The 13,177-nt window shown below is 46.2% G+C and overlaps 2 protein-coding genes across 4 annotated transcripts; one reads left to right on the top strand and one right to left on the bottom strand.

The window, feature by feature from the left end:
• The first annotated feature begins 3,771 nt into the window (after positions 1-3,771).
• LOC117192026 (larval cuticle protein III/IV-like) lies at positions 3,772-11,658 on the top strand. 3 transcript variants are annotated; one of them, XM_033396748.1, is made up of 2 exons: positions 3,772-3,876; positions 3,940-4,182. In XM_033396748.1, exons 1-2 carry the CDS (start codon positions 3,865-3,867, stop codon positions 4,123-4,125), a joined length of 198 nt encoding a protein of 65 aa, XP_033252639.1. In that variant the 5' UTR covers positions 3,772-3,864; the 3' UTR covers positions 4,126-4,182. The 3 variants fall into 3 exon arrangements, with proteins under 3 accessions (XP_033252639.1, XP_033252636.1, XP_033252635.1); XM_033396745.1 differs by lacking the exon at positions 3,940-4,182 and adding an exon at positions 11,201-11,658 and having other exon boundaries at positions 3,850-3,876; XM_033396744.1 differs by lacking the exons at positions 3,772-3,876; positions 3,940-4,182 and adding exons at positions 11,044-11,132; positions 11,201-11,658.
• Positions 6,169-6,656, bottom strand: LOC117192025 (larval cuticle protein 2-like). Its single transcript, XM_033396743.1, has one exon. The coding sequence runs from the start codon at positions 6,651-6,653 to the stop codon at positions 6,288-6,290; it is 366 nt and encodes a 121-aa protein (XP_033252634.1). The 5' UTR covers positions 6,654-6,656; the 3' UTR covers positions 6,169-6,287.
• Positions 11,659-13,177: the final 1,519 nt, after the last annotated feature.

Below are 13,177 nucleotides of genomic sequence, written 5' to 3'. Positions count from 1 at the left end.
TTGTTTGTTACTTATGTCTATGTCACTCATTTGTTTGTTAAAGCTTTGCGCTTGCTTGCCCTGCTAAACGCTCTCTGCCAGCTCGCTCTTCGCTATCTCCGCTTTGCGTCTGCCTACCGACGTCGGCCGAGCGAAGCTGCGCTTAGCGATCGGAGCGGCAATGTAAAGGGCAGGCAAGCCACACTTGCAATTTGGATGTCACGCATTAAAGAACATATCGTAATTTTATTTCTGCGCCGAGTTTTGTTTAATTCGAAATAATTAGTCGGCCGATTGGGGATAAAAAACATTATCTCCACATAAAATTTGGTGACCCCGACGTGATCTCTGAGTTGCAGTGTCAATTAATAATCATTCGCGATCGACATTCGTTAGCCCTAGCAAATTTTCGTCGGTTAAGCACAATTCGGTGCTAAAACACACTTACATACACCTACATACACGCATTGCTGGCTATTAATTTCTCTGTCGCGACAATTCGGTCAGTGCAGTGCGGTAGGCAGTGCAGCGAACTCACTAATACACACAAGCGGAGTACAAAGCGGAATCGGACAGCTCGCACAGCCGCACAGCTAAAGGCATTAGCTGTAATCCCTTTGCTTTCGGTTCCCACGTTTATACGTATACAGGGTGTCTTTTTCGGTCGTGCTGAGAGACTCTTTTAAAACCTCAACATGGCAGCACCTGAGCCTACCAATGTCGCGAACGCAGCAATGCCGAGTGATGTAGATTTCTACAAGCACAAGGCCGAGTCCATCGCGCGCCAACTAAAGGCCATGGATCGCTTTCTTACCAAGGAAGAGCTTGCCGAGTTAGATGAGGCAGAACTTCAAGCTCGCTTAGAGCAAATCGAGCGAATGAATGCGGATTTCGATGCCGCTCAAACGAGCCTTGAAAGGCTGGATTTCCTGCAGTTAGCCCATGATGCCCGGCTGGACTTTTCGAATGTTTATGTCAAGGTTAGGTCCAGGCTGTCGCGGGAGTTGATGGCTGCTCGCACGGTAAATGTTGCCAATTGAACGGCTCGGCATACTCTCGAGGGGAATTCGTCGTTGTTCGCCTATAATAGTATAGGCCGTTCTCGAATGCCCGAGTTGCAGCTTCCGCGATTCGGTGGGAACTACATGGATTGGCCAGAATTCCACTCGATGTTCTCGACAATGGTGCACAAAGACCATCGTATACCAATCATCGAAAAATTCCAATATCTTCGTGGATGTCTAGATGGTGCTGCGCTGGATACGATTCGTTCCTTGGAACTTTCTGAGGAGAATTACGACAAGGCGTTGAATTTACTAATGTTGCGATTCGATAATAAACTGTTACATTTTCAGGCACACGTCAAGGCTATTTTCGGGCTGCAAGGGGTGGAGAAGGGCTCGGCTATCGGCTTGCGCGCGCTCAGCGACAAAATCAATTCGCACTTGCGGGCACTTCAGACCTTGGCGACCCCGCAGGAGATATCCGATGGGTTGCTGATCTTCATCATAGGCACGAAACTGGACCACAAAACAAAGGAGAAATGGGATGAGAACTTGCCGACGTCAGGATTGCCTCGGTGGTCAAGCATGGCCTCATTTCTGGAAGCGAGATGTCGGATGCTGGAGAATTTGGGATCAGCCATGGCAACAAGTCCTAGTCAACAGGTGGGAGAAGACAAACCTGTCACCCTTATCACCTCCAGTAACGACCATCCTAACCCCATATGTAACCATTGCAATTCCTCCGAGCATTACATATCTAGATGTCAGGCATTCCTGAATCTCTCTGCGTTTGAACGACACAAAGAAGCAAAGAAGAGCCGCTTGTGTTTGAACTGCCTCAACAAAGGCCATGAATTGCAGAGGTGCAGGTCAGGACTTTGCAGGCATTGCCAGGCCAAACATCACACGCTACTCCACATTCCATCGGGAACTGGTGCTTCATCTTCCTCTTCACCGGCCGAGGAATCGATCCAGCAAGAGGCCGCGACTGTGCTTCTAGCAAGCGGGTGTTCCAGCCCTCCCCCTCGATCCAGAAATCTCAGCCTAGCCAGAACGTGTTGCTACCTACTGCCCTCGTCCATGTAACAGATCGTTATGGAGCACTTATCTCATGTCGTGCCATTTTGGATTCTGCATCACAGGCAAACTTTGTAACATCTAGACTTGCTGATCAGTTGCAGTTGGATCATCGCTCGTCTTATGTTCACATCTCTGGAATCGGAGATTCCATTCTACCTTCGAGCAAGTCTGTACATATAGTTGTACAATCCCAGGACGCAAGCTATCGAGCTTCCTTCGCTGCAATTGTCACCAACTCAATTACGGAAATGCAGCCTAACTTCGGCCTAGACGCAAAGGATTGGCCAATGCCGAATAATCTAAAACTAGCTGATCCTAATTTCTCCAAGCCCCAACGTATCGATCTGTTGATAGGTTCTGGTTTGTTCTTCGATTTAATGTGCGTCGGACAGATTCGACTATCAGCCCAATTGCCAACATTGCAGGAGACAAAACTTGGTTGGATAGTATCAGGAAGCATTGATAGCTCGGAGAATAAGCGTGCAGCTTTAGCCGCTTTTGAAAATTCCTCGTGCATCTCTATTGACGATTTTCGACCCACAACGCTGGAGTACCAAAACTTAGAGCAGCAATGCAGGAAGCAGCTGCTCGAGTGCCAGGTGCAAGTGGAAAAACTGCGATCGGAGAATCAGGAACTGCAGCGCGAACTTTTCCATATATTAAAAACCTACATATCCACGCTAAATGAAATTCAACTTTCAACAATTTCTACATTGCCAAATTTCCTGCCATTCTATACAATTACAGAGGTTCCCGATGATCAAGACGTAATCACGACAAGCCGCCTTCGTAAAGAAGCGCCGATTTCTGCGTTCGACGATCATTCCAGCGTAGCCGCCAGCTGCGCCCAAGCAAGCATCTTCAAGAGGGCCGTTGGAAAATTAGCGGTTCTGCCCCTTCAGGATGGATCTGTTGAAAGCCTTTGCCTTCCAACGGGGGGTGAATGTTCGGAGCAGAACCTAGCCGATTAGCTGCTTGCCAAATAGCACCTAATTCTTGGCCCTCAGCCGCTTATTTTGTTTGTTACTTATGTCTATGTCACTCATTTGTTTGTTAAAGCTTTGCGCTTTCTTGCCCTGCTAAACGCTCTCTGCCAGCTCGCTCTTCGCTATCTCCGCTTTGCGTCTGCCTACCGACGTCGGCCGAGCGAAGCTGCGCTTAGCGATCGGAGCGGCAATGTAAAGGGCAGGCAAGCCACACTTGCAATTTGGATGTCACGCATTAAAGAACATATCGTAATTTTATTTCTGCGCCGAGTTTTGTTTAATTCGAAATAATTAGTCGGCCGATTGGGGATAAAAAACATTATCTCCACAATATGTTTAATCTGACGCAACAACTAGATCGAGCATTTTACAATTCTAAACTGGAATATTGACTTTCTTATGAATTAATTACTGTCTGCACGAGCTTGCTTAGAATTTCCGTTATAGTCTGGATAATCATGCGGCGGATTATAATCAACGAAATATCTAAACTGCCACTGGAAGTCGCTTTAAATGGATCACAGAACCTGCTCAGATAATATTTTCAGAATAATAATGGAGGTAATTTGCATAGAAGAGTACAAAAAAGTGCAGAACACAGTTTTTATTGTCCTAATCGTCTAAACTCTATACATATGATGATCTGATAAAGATGATGGGAAACGAAACCGAAATGTTAATTGAAAACGGGTTGCATCAGCCTCGAGCTCGAGCTTGAAGGTTGACTTTAGCGTATAAAAGCGATAATCGCATTTATTTTGGCATCAGTCTCACAAGTTTTATAGTCAGGCAAACAAATCAGAGTCCAAATCAAAATGTTCAAGATCGTAAGTATCTCCAAGCCTGGATAGCGTTACATAGGACCAGGTAATCATAATCAACCCTTGCAGCTGCTTGTCTGCGCCCTTGCCGCCCTTGTGGCCGCTAACGAGAATGCCGAGTGTCAAGGAGCTGGTCAATGTGGTGAATCCCGATGGCTTCAAGACAGTGGTGTCCCTGAGCGACGGCTCTGCCTCCCAGGCCAGCGGCGATGTGCATTTCGGAATTTCGGAATTTCCTTAGTTGCTGCTGCTTAGTTAGGATTTGAACAGCATGATGTAAAAATAAATACAATTATCTAAAATCAAATATAATTATTCAATGTGATATATCAAACAAAAATAGCTTTAAAGGCGATCCCCACGGCTGTTATTACACACATCCCGTGGATGTAATCCCGGTGAATGTGAAAGCATTGTAACTAAAATATTCTGATAATAATTGCAGATTTCAGATTCCTAGACATTTCTATTTTACTTGGGTTAGGAGTTTAAAAAGTGTTCCCCTTTGTCTTGACCAATCTGGCTGTCTGATACATTTAGATTTAATTAGATTCGCTTCGAGGTGACAAAACCAGAATCGTAAATACGAGTATGTTATGACTGACTAAGGGGTAAAGTAAGCTGTCGCGATTGGGGTGCCTGAAAGAATTTATCTAAGATAAGTGGACTTTTTATTGGGGTATATTAGATTTGTGGTAAAAGTGGATGTGTGTAACGTCCAGAAGGAATCGTTTCCGACCCCATAAAGTATATATATTCTTGATCAGCATCAATAGCCGAGTCGATTGAGCCATGTCTGTCTGTCCGTCTGTCCGTCTGTCCGTCCGTCCGTCTGTCCGTCTGTCCGTCCCCTTCAGCGCCTAGTGCTCAAAGACTATAAGAGCTAGAGCAACGATGTTTTGTAGCCAGACTTCTGTGATATGTCACTGCTACAAAAATATTTCAAAACTTTGCCCCGCCCACTTCCGCCCCCACAAAGGGCGAAAATCTGTGGCATCCACAAGATACGAAAAAACTGAAAACGCAGAATCGTAGAGGATGACTATATGTTCTAGAGTGTAAAATCTGAACCAGATCGTATAATTATTATAGCCAGAATCAGGAAAACAATTTCATTCTTTCTCGCTCTGTCTCTCTCTAACACACAGGTTTCATGGTCGGTTTTGCCAATTGCAAAATATGAGTTCAAGGATCTCAGAACCTGTAAGAGCCAGAGCAACCAAATTTGGTATCCACACTCCTGTGATATCGGACCTTGACCGTTTCGTGTCCAAATTTCGCCACACCCCCTTCCGCCCCCGCAAAGGACGAAAATCTGGGGCATCCACAAATCTCAGAGACTATTAAGGCTAGAGTAACCAAATTTGGTATCCGCACTTCTGTTCGCCTAGTGCTCAAAGACTATAAAATCTAGAGCAACGATGTTTTGGATCCAGACTTCTGTGATATGTCACTGCTACAAAAATATTTCAAAACTTTGCCCCGCCCACTTCCGCCCCCACAAAGGACGAAAATCTGTGGCATCCACATTTTTAAAGATACGATAAAACCAAAAACGCAGAATCGTAGAGGATGACTATATGTTCTAGAGTGTAAAATCTCAACCAGATCGTATAATTATTATAGCCAGAATCAAGAAAACAATTTCATTCTTTCTCGCTTTGTCTCTCTCTAACACACAGGTTTCATGGTCGGCTTTGCCAATTGCAAAATATGAGTTCAAGGATCTCAGAACCTATAAGAGCCAGAGCAACCAAATTTGGTATCCACACTCCTGTGATATCGGACCTTGACCGTTTCGGGTCCAAATTTCGCCACACCCCCTTCCGCCCCCGCAAAGGACGAAAATCTGGGGCATCCACAAATCTCAGAGACTATTAAGGCTAGAGTAACCAAATTTGGTATCCGCACTTCTGTTAGATCTCACTATAAAACGTATATCTCAGAATTTCGCCCCACCCCCTTCCGCCCCCACAAAGGACGAAAATCTGTTGCATCCACAATATTGCAGATTCGAGAAAACTAAAAACGCAGAATCATAGATAACGACCATATCTATCAGATTGCTGAATCTGGACCAGATCAGATAATTTTTATAGCCAAAAGGAACAAATCAATTTGCACTGGCTACGCAGCCCCCGACGTCACGCTCAGACTGATTTTCTGTCTCTCTCGCACGCACTCCTTGTCGTGTCGTTTAATATTAGCGGCGTCTGCCGGAGGAAAGCCATACTGAATTAGTATCGGGTATAACTGTAGAGTTGCGGTGTCCGCAGCAACTCACAACGTTCCCCCTCGTTTTTACTGCTTTAGGCATATGCATGTATTTTTCTGGAAATCAAGTAGTACGGCTACACAACTAGGGAGATATGCATCCATAGGACAGTCCGTTGATCGATCCATATCCAGCGGTAGCCTTAATGATGAGCTCCGTGCTCCGGAGCTTGGGGGTGAGCCTCCAGCCAGGCAAGGGCACGGACAATAGCCTCCGGAATTGGTGGTGGCGTGGGTAGCACGGAACCCTGGGGCTGGTAGCCGTTCTCATCGGCCACATACTTGATATCAACGTGCTCGCCCTCGGGCGAGATCCAGCTGAAGCTACCGTGGGCATTTCCATGGATGTCACCGCTGGCGGCTTGCTGAATGCTGTTATCAATCACGAGATCGGTGTCGAAGCCATCGGCCCGAACGTCCGAGCTGAGGACCTTGACCTCGGCGTGGACATCGTCCGAGCGGGAAACGGGAGCAACGGCGGCTGCCAGTCCCAAAACTGCGAAGCCCATTACCTAAACGGCCAATATGTAAGTGAGTCCGTGAGTAGTTGAGTCCTTGAGTCCAAAAGTAATCATTTGAGCAACTTACAAACTTGAACAATTTTGATCCTTGATTTCTGTCTTTCCGTGAACGAACGTTGACTGATAACTAACTCTGTTCGAGCACAGTCTTTATATATGATTCTTAATCCATTTGTTTCTCACAATTACTCGAGCAAAGCTTTTTATTTCGGGCTTCGATGGCGGACATATCCATAAAGCTAGCCAATACTGCGCCAATAAATTCTCCTCTCAACAACAGCGAAACAAATGTCAAAAAACGGCTTTTAAGCTTCTGAATAGAAGCTAAAATGAGACATGCTTTAATAGCGATAATGCAGGGAAGGTGCAGTAGAGTAACCTGTGTTCTGTCCTTGAACTAGAGAACTTGTCAATTGGGTATAAAATTACTTATAACTAGAGACGTAGAAGAGTTGCGTAGCAGAAATGAAGATTATGGTATAAGCCTTTCAAGGTATATTGTGATGACATTTGCTTATCTTTCCGAACAACCCTAAACCGTAAACCTAAATTATGAGGACCTGGCAACGTAAGTCCAATAAGTCATAATATTTGTCCCTTAAAATGATTATGAAATGAAATGAAATGGACTAGGTTAGGTTAGGTTAAGGCGGTAGCCGGGAGGGGGGGGATAAGAGCCTCCCGCCCCCAAGCTCACTTGGACCTATAGAAGGTCCGTTGTGTTGCCGCATGGGCATGTGCCCCTTCTCGTTTCCTGAACCGTGAGAGCAGACTACTGCAGGATTAAGGGCAGTCCCATCCGGTGGCTTGGATGTATTTGGACAAGGTCCCTGGTTTGATTTCGGACAGGCCCGAAATGTCCGCGAGGAAAGCGGCCCCGAGAATACGAAGACGAGGATTTCCAAGGGCTGGGCAATGGCAGAAGAAGTGGAGGACCGATTCCTCCTCCTCCTCGTCGCGACAACTCCTGCAGAAGTCGTTATGAGGGATTGACAGTCTGGAGGCATGAGTGCCGATCTGCCAGTGTCCCGTAATGGCTCGAGTAACTGCAAAACACTGTGCTCTGCTGAGTCTGTACAGCTCTGCTGAGCGCTTCTTCGATCGATATGAGCATATCAATCTTGAGACTTTACAGGAGACGGTTTGCTGCCATCTCCTATTGGCATTTTGCTCGAACAATTCGTGCGTTAGGAGCCTGCACGTAGCTAAGGGCATCGCTACCTGCTCCCTCTCCGATAGGAGAGGGATCGTAGTACCCTGCCTGGCTAGCTCGTCGGCGGCGTCGTTCCCCTCGATGTCCCTGTGGCCGGGGACCCATATAAGGAAGAGATCCAACTGCTCTGCGATCTCGTGCAGAGATCTGCGGCAGTCTTTAACAGTCGCTGAGCTCGACGATATTGAGCCTAGAGCTTTAATAGCCGCTTGGCTGTCCGATAAAACGCACACTAAGTGCGTGTCTAGACGTAGTTTGGAGACTATAGAAATGGCCGCCTTGATGGCTTCAATCTCCGCTTGGAACACACTACAGTGGTCCGGGAGCCTGAAGCAATGACTGATTTCCAGCTCGCTGCAGTAGACTCCGCCTCCCACGCGGCCGTCTAGCTTTGAGCCACCAGTGTAGAAGTGGACCGCATTTGCAGGTCCTGGTTCGCCCATCTCCCAGTCCTCCCTAGATGGGATTGATACCTGGAAGGGCGTCGAGAGGTGATCACTGGGGATACAGTAATCTGTCCTCTCTGGTAATTGCGGGAGTCTCATCAGGATTCCCGAGTGCCCAACCGCGGATGCTTTCCACAGTCTGGCTTCTCTCATTCTGAGGGCGGAAAGTGTTGCCACCTTCTTTCCCATGAGATCCACAGGGAGGAGGTCCAGCACAGTATCCAGGGCTTCCCCTGGAGTAGTGCGTAGCCCGCCAGTTATGCATAGCTCTGCCATGCGTTGAACTCTGCTGAGTTTATTGAGGCATGTCCTTCTGTCCAAGGCTGGCCACCATACCACCACTCCATAGAGCATGATTGGTCGTATGATGGCGGTGTAGAGCCACCGAACTATATAGGGGGTCATTCCCCATTTTAGTCCGATGGCTTTCCTGCAAGTATAGAGGGCCACTGTGGCCTTCTTTACTCTATCCTCTATGCTCAATTTCCAATCGAGCTTTCTATCGAGGATTAGGCCAAGATACTTGGCGTTGTTGCTGAAGACTAGCGTTTCCCCACATAGTCTTGGGGGAATCAGTACCGGAACTTTGTACTTCCTAGTGAAAAGCACCAGTTCCGTTTTAGACGGGTTGACGCCTAACCCGCATTTGTCTGCCCATTCGACATTTTCGTGAGAGTACTTGTAATGCACTCACACAACGTCTGCGGAAATTTTCCGGAGAATGCTATGGCAACATCGTCCGCGTACGCCACCACACGGCAGCCACCCCCCTCTATCTCCCGCAGCAGTGTGTTCACTGCCACGTTCCATAGGAGGGGCGAGAGGACTCCGCCCTGCGGTGTGCCTCTGCTGACAAATCTGGTACACGTTGACGTCCCCAGTGATGCCTCAACCGTCCTGCATTGTAGCATCTGATCGATCAGGCTCACCGTCCTGGAGGCAACGCCCAGATCCGTCAGTGCGCCCGTGATGGCGGTCGGAAGGATGTTGTTAAAGGCGCCTTTAATGTCGAGGAAGGCTACTAGGGTGTACTCCTTAAAATTAAGGGACGCTTCGATGATCGATGTGATTGAGTGTAGGGCCGTTTCGGTGGATCTTCCCTTCCGATAGGCATGCTGGGAGTCTGAGATCAGACTGGACGGAATGCACGCCGTTAGATGCAGCCCCAGGAGCCGCTCCATCGCCTTTAGAAGAAAAGACGATAGACTTATGGGTCTGAAATCTTTTGGGGCAGTGTGCGAGGGCTTGCCTGCCTTGGGTATGAATACGACTTTGGTCTGAAGCCAGGTGTCAGGAGAAGATTCCCTCGTAAATTATTTTGAGCCAGTTAATGGCTTTATATCCCGCGTGAATCAGTTGGGCAGGAAAAATGCCGTCTGGCCCCGCGGACTTGTAGGGTTTAAAGCTTCTGATCGCCCAGGAAATGTTCTCCTGGCTTAGCAGTCTCAGGATGGCATTTGAGGCGACAGAAGGAGGCGCGAGGTAGTTGGGTCTGTTTTCATCGCAGCCAGGAAAGTGGGTATTTAGGAGAAGATTTAGCGACTCCTCGCTGGACGTAGTCCACGACTGGTCGGTGTTCTTCAAGTAGCCCAGGGAGGGTGTTGTCTTCGAGAGAACTCTGCGCAAGCGTGAGGCTTCTGAGTTACTCTCGATTTCGCTGCAGAACTTACGCCAGGAGGCGCGTTTAGCTTTTCTAAGTTCTTTGTTGTAGGTTGACAGACTGGCCTTGTATTCGGCCCAGTTTTGCTCAACGTTTTCAGCCTTAGCTTTATTGAAGAGTCTCCGGGAGGCTTTCCGGAGTTCACCCAGTTTCGGATTCCACCATTCAGGTTTCCTCCGGCCTCTGTTCTTGCCAGAGAGGCATGCTTTGTCGAGCGCCTTATTGCAGGCGTCGGTAAAGATCTTAAGAAGACGAGTCGTGGCCTCCGTGGAGAACTCCTCCTCAGATGGGGGCTCAGGGAGAACACGACAGAGGTAATCAGAGTACCGAGTCCAGTTTGTCCGCCTGATGTTCCGGAATCGGACTGGCTTCGGTACTGAGAAGGAGAAGACAGTTTCCACGTACCTGTGGTCCGAGAATGAAATGAACTAAATCCTGAAAAAAAAACTCGTTCTCCTAGCTAGTAAAGACTTTTGATTCGTATATGTATATACTTTTATCGCCAACATACAAGTAGGGAAGTGTTCTTCCCTCTATTCGTAATCAGACCAAATGAAACAAGTAATCTCCCAATATAATTTTCAGAGTATAAAACATTTCTGAAACACACCTAATAGCTTTTAACTTTAACAAAAATGCAGCTTTCTGACAGAGCTGTCATGATTTCGTACTCGAATTAAGGTTTCGAAGACCCCGAAAAATATGCTCCGCAACTACTTCAAAAATAAATTTTGATTCGGATCTTTAATTAATTTTTAAAAAAGCATATCTATATAAAAGACACCATAGTTAATAGAACATTTTTAATGTGCATGTATGTCATAGAAAAAGACTGTTTCCGTTCGATTCAAGCTTATATTTCAGATGATTAAACATGGAGCTTGCTAATGCGCTCGCTCTCCTGGACATTGCACATCACGTGAATGAAGAATGATTTTAGAATACGATTAAACATCAGGAAGATTTGCATTTGATACTTCAGTCCATATGGGCGGGCACCGCTTATGCTAGAAATAAATGCTAATTTAAAACGGGTTGCATCAGCTTCGAGTTCCGCGGCTTGATTTCGGCCTATAAAAAGCGATGCTTGGTCCCATATCAGTATCACAAGTTCTATTGGCTGAAACAAAATCAAAATGTTCAAGATCGTAAGTATTCCCGTTCCCACCAGCGCTTTTGGATAATCTACAATTCGAATAACGGATATCCCTTGCAGCTGCTTGTCTGCGCCCTTGCCGCCCTTGTGGCCGCCAACGAGAATGCCGAGGTCAAGGAGCTGGTCAATGTGGTGAATCCCGATGGCTTCAAGACAGTGGTTTCCCTGAGCGACGGCTCTGCCTCCCAGGCCAGCGGCGATGTGCACGGCAACATTGATGGCGTCTTCGAGTGGGTCTCCCCCGAGGGTGTCCACGTTCGCGTCGCCTACAAGGCCGATGAGAATGGCTACCAGCCCACTAGCGATCTTCTGCCCGTCGCCCCACCAATCCCAGAGGCCATCCTGAAGTCTCTGGCCTGGATCCAGGCCCACCCCAGCAAGGAATAGGCACATCATCGACAAGGACATCACTTCGACTCGATGCAGAAAGTCTGGGCTTCGAATATCCCGACTCACTGCATACAACTTAGAATATGAACAGCACACTGAAAATAAATAATATTTTCTAAAGAAAACAATCGAAATAAATTTTTAAATAGAATGAAACTTTACAGGAGGCAAAAATTAAGGAAACAATTTAGGTAATAATAAATGGACCACAGGAATTCTTAGTCTTTCTCAGATTATGTTCCCATAAACGTATGCACATTGCTTTACGTCAAAGTGTAAAGCATACCATTATACTAAGTATATAGGAAAGTAAAAAATTGGAAGTAGTTGTCAACGACTAAGCCATATACAACCTGGTATGTTTGGTAGGATAATGTTTCAGAGTCCCAAAAGCATTTCTGACTATGTCCAACGATCAACCGTTAATCGATTTATAGTCCAGGCGATTCTTAGTTTGCAAAATTTCGGGGATACCTATAATCAACACGAATATTTCTTAGGAATATTCAATAGAGAAACTCGCAATTAATGTGGGTTGAAATAATGATGATTAAATAATGATATTTTAATAATGATTAATTTAAAGCTCGAAATTGATAAACAGTACATTTGTCAAAAGTAGAAAAAAGGGTGAAGTGCACTAAGTTTGTATATTTGAAGACATTTTAAAAGTTTGGAACATATATTTTCTAATCCTACCGTCGAAAATTAAAAGAGCTCCAAAAAATCTGCTACGGAGAGGTTTTTCAAATTCATTTTGAGTACAAATTGTAGGTATTTTATAAAATATATGTGTTCGGAGCAGAACCCAGCCGATTAGCTGCTTGCCAAATAGCACCTAATTCTTGGCCCTCAGCCGCTTATTTTGTTTGTTACTTATGTCTATGTCACTCATTTGTTTGTTAAAGCTTTGCACTTGCTTGCCCTGCTAAACGCTCTCTGCCAGCTCGCTCTTCGCTATCTCCGCTTTGCGTCTGCCTACCGACGTCGGCCGAGCGAAGCTGCGCTTAGCGATCGGAGCGGCAATGTAAAGGGCAGGCAAGCCACACTTGCAATTTGGATGTCACGCATTAAAGAACATATCGTAATTTTATTTCTGCGCCGAGTTTTGTTTAATTCGAAATAATTAGTCGGCCGATTGGGGATAAAAAACAATATCTCCACATAAAATTTGGTGACCCCGACGTGATCTCTGAGTTGCAGTGTCAATTAATAATCATTCGCGATCGACATTCGTTAGCCCTAGCAAATTTTCGTCGGTTAAGCACAATTCGGTGCTAAAACACACTTACATACACCTACATACACGCATTGCTGGCTATTAATTTCTCTGTCGCGACAATTCGGTCAGTGCAGTGCGGTAGGCAGTGCAGCGAACTCACTAATACACACAAGCGGAGTACAAAGGGGAATCGGACAGCTCGCACAGCCGCACAGTGTAATGTGCCAGAAATTCATATTCGTAGAGGTGTTAGATTGTATGTACGGATGGAGGTTGTACATACTTTTTTTGACGGTCAGACACCAATAGTATAGCAGGATTTCGGAAAGCGTACCTCTAGCTATGCTCTAACTAGCACGCCGGAATGTCGTGGGATCTTTCCTACTCTCCTATCTGCTATACGAACACATTCGCAAAGATGTTTT

The sequence above is a fragment of the Drosophila miranda genome, assembly GCF_003369915.1.
Source record: "Drosophila miranda strain MSH22 chromosome Y unlocalized genomic scaffold, D.miranda_PacBio2.1 Contig_Y1_pilon, whole genome shotgun sequence".
In the NCBI taxonomy this organism is placed as follows: Eukaryota; Metazoa; Arthropoda; class Insecta; order Diptera; family Drosophilidae; genus Drosophila; species Drosophila miranda.
This window is presented reverse-complemented; position numbering and strand designations above follow the sequence as displayed.

Excerpts from the sequence above, each read along its gene's own strand:
- LOC117192025 (XM_033396743.1), bottom strand. The coding sequence starts at position 6,653 with ATGGGCTTCGCAGTTTTGGGACTGGCAGCCGCCGTTGCTCCCGTTTCC.